The sequence below is a fragment of the Octopus bimaculoides genome, chromosome 10, assembly GCF_001194135.2.
Source record: "Octopus bimaculoides isolate UCB-OBI-ISO-001 chromosome 10, ASM119413v2, whole genome shotgun sequence".
NCBI classification, from domain to species: Eukaryota; Metazoa; Mollusca; class Cephalopoda; order Octopoda; family Octopodidae; genus Octopus; species Octopus bimaculoides.
In genome coordinates, this window is record NC_068990.1 from 93,349,900 (window position 1) to 93,355,710 (window position 5,811).

General features: G+C 35.5%; 1 protein-coding gene across 1 annotated transcript in view; it reads left to right on the forward strand.

Moving 5' to 3' along the window:
• Positions 1–12: 12 nt before the first annotated feature.
• Positions 13–5,811, forward strand: part of LOC106876574 (6-pyruvoyl tetrahydrobiopterin synthase) — a 27,301-nt gene continuing 21,502 nt past the window's right edge. Inside the window, exon 1 of the mRNA XM_014925176.2 lies at positions 13–772. Coding sequence (XP_014780662.1) covers positions 696–772 — 77 coding nt within the window. The 5' untranslated portion in view covers positions 13–695. The remainder of the gene's footprint in view (positions 773–5,811) is intronic.

Here is a 5,811-nt window from a genome sequence, read left to right on the forward strand (position 1 = left end):
TATTATATAGTGTAGGCGCAGGCATAGCTGTGTGGTAAGAAGCTTGCTTCCCAATCACATGATTCCAGGTTCAACCCGCTGCATGGCACCTTGGGCAAGTGTCTTCTACTATAGCCTCAGGCCGACCAAAGCCTTGTGAGTGGATTTGGTAGATGGAAACTGAAAGGAGCCCATCGTATATATATTTATGTGTGCATGTCTTTGTGTCTGTGCTTGTCCCCCCACCATCACTTGATAACCGATGCTGGTGTGTCTATGTCACTGTAACTTAGCAGTCCAGCAAAAAAGATCAATGGAATAAGTACCAGGCTTACAAAGAATAAGTCCTGGGGTTGATTTCTTCTACTAAAACACTTCAAGGCAGTGCTCCATCATGGCCACAGTCAGATGACTGAAACAAGTAAAAGAATGCATATATATATATATATATATATATACATACATATATGTATGTATGTGTATATGTATGTATGTATGTATGTATGTATGTATGTAGAGAGAGCGTGAGAGAATTAATGTGTGAATATCAAAAGTATATTGATATTCACCCATTAAAAACATCATCAAACATCAATACATTATTACATTGCAGTAAATTCAAGTGAAACCAACTTGCTTGAATTAAACTGAATTACTTAAAACGATCTTTTAGAAAACCATATTTCGTAGAAAAGGCAAGGGCTCTTTTCAGAGTTATGCCCCTTGGCACCATCTCTAGTGGGTGTTGTGAGGTGACAAGAGTTTTCTGGAGAAATGTCTATGGGAAACGTGGGTAAGTTTTAAGATTGATTTTTCTTGTAGATATGGAATGTGTGCAGTGTTTTTGGACGGGGGAGGGGAGGGGGTAGGTGCCTAAAAGCCACATAAGCATCTGTGTGTTCGTTTGTGTGATTTTGTTTATGTTTTGATTCAAACTTTGGTTAAATTCTTTGAGGTATTTATGTATATATGGGAGGGGCGTAGGGTTAATTTATGTGTGTGGGCTTATATTAGAGTGGAAAAGGGTCTATTGGGTGGATGTCTACCATGTTAGGGTGTCTGTGTGCTCATCTGTGTATGTTCTGGTGGGAGTTCCAAAGCTGAGGATCTGACAGCCATAGTCACAATGGAACACGTAGGTATGGCAGGATGTACTTCCTTTCTTGTGGGCTAAGATTAAAAATTTCACTTCTGCCTATATATGTGTGTGTTTGTATTTGGTCCTACCACTACTTGACAACCAGTGTTGGCTTGTTAACATCCCCATAACTTAGCAGTTTGACAAAGGATATTGGTAGAATATGTACTGGATGTCAAATTAAGAGCTTGTGGGGGTCGTTTGTTCAGTTCAGCACTTCAGATGGTTCCACAGCAAGGTCACAGCTGAGTGAGTGAAACAAGTGACAGAAGTCTGCAGACATTTCAAACCAGTGCCATGAAGAAAACAATTCAATTAGCAAGTATTGTAAACAACAAAAAAAAAAAAGATGCAAATGAATTAAATAGATGAATAAATATATTCCGTGTTCAATCCCACTGCGTGGCACCTTGGGCAAGTGTCTTCTACTATAGCCTCAAGCCGACCAAAGCCTTGTGAGTGGATTTGATAGACAGAAACTGAAAGAAGCCCATCAAATGAATATATGTATTTTTATGTCTGTGTGTCTTTGTGCATGTGTTTTGTGTTTGTCCACCCCACCATCACTTGACAGCCAATGTCGGTTTGTTTACATCCCCCATAACTTAGTGGTTCAGCAGAATAGACTTATGGAATAAGTACTAGGCTAACAAAGAATAAGTCCTGGGGTCAGTTTGTTCAACTAAAGGCAGTGCTCCAGCATGGCAACAGTCAAATGACTGAGACAAGTAAAAGAACGAGAGAAAAGAATGAATATACAATATTGATAGCAAGAGAGAAGCAAGGCGTTGCATGTGATTGTGTCAAGAGACTCGTAGGTTAGAAACTAAAGCCATGACAATACAGTTGACCGACCGGTTTGAAGTGTGCAGATGAGGAGGAAGGAGATGTTGTTAGTCGTTGGTGCTTATGAAAACTTGCCAATAACTGAATTTCAACAGAGAAACATTGTGTCAATGACCACAGAATGTGCTACAGAGATATTTGGCCCTTCACTGGCTGGGAAGGAATGAGTGGGAATAACACATGGTGGGGTTTCTTAAATGCTTGAAATAACAATTCTACAATGTAATTGTCAAACACACACCAACACACAAGCACATACACACATATGCACACACATGCACATATGCAAATATTTATATATGTATATATACATGTATGCATATGTGTGTGTATATATATATATATATATATATATATATATAGGCATATATGCATATGAAAATATACATATGCAAATATTTAGGTATCTATCTATATATATATATGAGTGTGTATACATACATATATATATGCATATATATATATGTGTGTCTCAGTCAAATCGTCCAACCCATGCTAGCATGGAAAGCGGACGTTAAACGATGATGATGATCATCATCATCATCACACACATATATATATATATCTGTGTAAATATGTGTGTGTGTGTATATATATATGCATATATATACATATATGTGCATGTATGCTTATATATATGTATACACACACACACAAATATATGTATGCATGTATATATATATATATGTATGCCTGTATGTATGTATAGTTGTCCTGTATATGTATGACTGCATGCATGTGTGTGTGTGTATGAGACATGAAGCTAAAAGAAAGAGCCAGACTAATGTCTACATCTTCAATTAAAATCTCCACGTATTTCTTGTTCATTCTGTGATGTTCTTTTGTAGAAGCAGACTTTTTTATTTGATCGGTTTCTTAGTTTACTGCTTGATGGACATATTAGAAAGTTATTATTTCTATGGAAAAAAAAAAGAAAAGAAAAAACAAACTACATCACTTATTTCTCATTGTTTCTTCAATTTATGTTATTGTTTTGCCTCTTTTTTTGGTTTCTTTTTTAGGTTTTGTTTTGAGACATGTTTTGAACACATTTCCTGTTTTTTTTTCCAGCGTTTTTTTACTGTTTTTTTTTCCAGCCTGCAATATTGCAATTTTTACAATGAAACAAGACATGTGTGCATGTGTGTCTCTAGTACAAGTGCAGGAGGGGAGAATACAATGTGAAATTATTTATTGTGACATCTTTACATGTGCTTCAATGACAGTTACATCAATGAATATGTAAAATTTCATTTTGCTTAATCTGTACAAATCAGCTGCCATATCAGAGGTCAATATATGCCTATATATATATATATATATATATATATCCCCATCTCTCTCTCTCCCTCTCTCTCTCTCTCTCTCTCTCTCTCTCTCTCTCTCTCTCCCTCTCTATATATGTGTGTGTGTGTGTGTATATATATATATATATATATAGGCAGAGGAGTGGCTGTGTGGTAAGTAGCTAGCTTACCAACCACATGGTTCCGGGTTCAGTCCCACTGTGTGGCACCTTGGGTAAGTGTCTTCTACTATAAGCCTCGAGCTGACCAAAGCCTTGTGAGTGGATTTGGTAGATGGAAACTGAAAGAAGCCCGTCTTATATGTATGTGTGTGTGTGTGTGTGTATGTGTTTGTCCCCGCAACATAGCTTGACAACAGATGCTAGTGTGTTTACGTCCCTGTAACTTAGCGGTTCAGCAAAAGAGACCGATAGAATAAGTACTAGGCTTGCAAAGAATAAGTCCTGGGGTCGATTTGCTTGATTAGAGGTGGTGCTCCAGCATGGTCGCAGTCAAATGACTGAAACAAGTAAAAGAAAAATATATATATATATATATATAAAATGCAACAGAATAACAGGAAGCAAGTTGTTGATATATCAGTTGTTTCTTACAATCATTTCTATGATTGATAATCAAGATCAATGAATAATCACAAGTTATGATTTATAACCTTTAATATATATATATGTCAGATGTTGTAACACACCACTGGTCACAATGCCTATTGTATCACTTTAGTATTTGAATGATGCTACCCCACTGCTGGTCAGTGCAGGTCAATATCATCCCCTGACTGAATAAAAAGGGCTGGAATGTGAAGTGAAATGTTTTGCTCAAACCCACGACCTAGCAATCCTGAGTGCAACAGCCTAACCACTGGGCCATGTGCCTTCACTCACACACACACACACATTTCATCAACAAACTCACAAACTGCTGAATCAACTTCACATGACTAATGGAATTAACAAATGCATATTCAAGCATAAATGTTGCAGACTTCCCCAGAATTTTGTATATAAATCTCCCAATCATGTTAAAAACTATAGATTTTGACAAGATCCAGTATAAATAGTCCAGTATAAATATCATAGAAATATAACTATTGAAAGAATTCAATAATTGTTGGTGTATATTGTGAATGAGGTTTTTACCTGTTGTGTTGACTTTTAGCTGTTGTCATGTTACTTTCACCTGCCAAGTTAGATTGAATGCAGTTAAGTTGGTTACACCTTAGAGTTTTCACATCTATTTTCACGACAGTATTTCATGGGCATTGATTCACTAATTAAATCATTAATGAACAAATCATAAATAAATACTATCACTGAATTCTAATTCGTTGTTTAATTCAATAACAAGTATTAAGAGGAAAAAAGATCAAAGTCAAGAATTCAGACAAATTTACTTGATAAGATGCAAAAATAAACATAGATGGCAAAAGCAGGAAGCCTTTTGGCAGGAACATCTCTCTAAAATTAAATTAAGCTTAGTTTCTTGTATAAAAGGATGCTTAGATTTTTAGCTCAATTTGAACTGTCAATTTCTGTGGCTTGGAATTTGATAGCAGCTGTGATATTTGCAATACTAAGTTTAGCTTTTATTTCATGTACCAAATATTCTCATTGGTTGAATGACAAGGAGTTGTTGTAACCCTTTGAATTTCCTTATCTGCTGGCATCTAAGACACACACTTACATAAGACACTTTCAAATATTTACAAAGCTATTTTGTAGGAAAATATTTTTTAGTATCTTTCACAAAATATTTATTAAAAAGAAATATTAAAGTGGTTTTGTAAAGAAAAACATCTGATTCTATGCATATAAAAACTGGAATAAAGTATGAAATCATATAATGTAAGTTTAGACTAACATTTAAAAGAACTAAATTAAATTTTCCATTTCAAAAAAGAAGCAGATTGGTATCAATGAAACCCAGTATATGCAAACAAAACGAAACATGTTTGTAAAAATTGAAACAAAACAAAAACAGCCAAGAACAAATAAGTGGAAAGAAGAACAGCCATTGCAAATGGCTGGCATTCATCTTTTCGTCTTTGTAAGAGAATTTTTCGTTTAAATGATAAACAAACATTTCTTAAAGGTAACAACACAATTATTAAATAACTAGCAGAAATACCCGGCTTTGCCCGGGTTAAAGAGAATAATGAAATCTAAAAACGCTGTCTAGACTACGCAACCCTCAACTGTTAGTAGCTACGATACCATATTTCTACATTAATAACTCTCCAATCCATGCCAGCATGGAACAGAGACATTAAGTGGAATGCCAGTCTCTCATCTAGGAGGGCCTTGAAATCAATGTTACCAACTGGGGACTATGTGTGTCGTAGTGATAATAAAAAGACCCAAAGGAGGTCTGCAACGAAATAATTTTACTCAACACTTTGCAAGTGAATCAGTGGAGGCAAAGATGCGTCTCATTTACTTGACAATTTATGCACCACATTGCAGAAATCACAATGTAAGTATATCTGATAGGGTAGTCTTACACTGTTGTACCGTTGAATTACAAATAATGCTCATCTGTTATGTT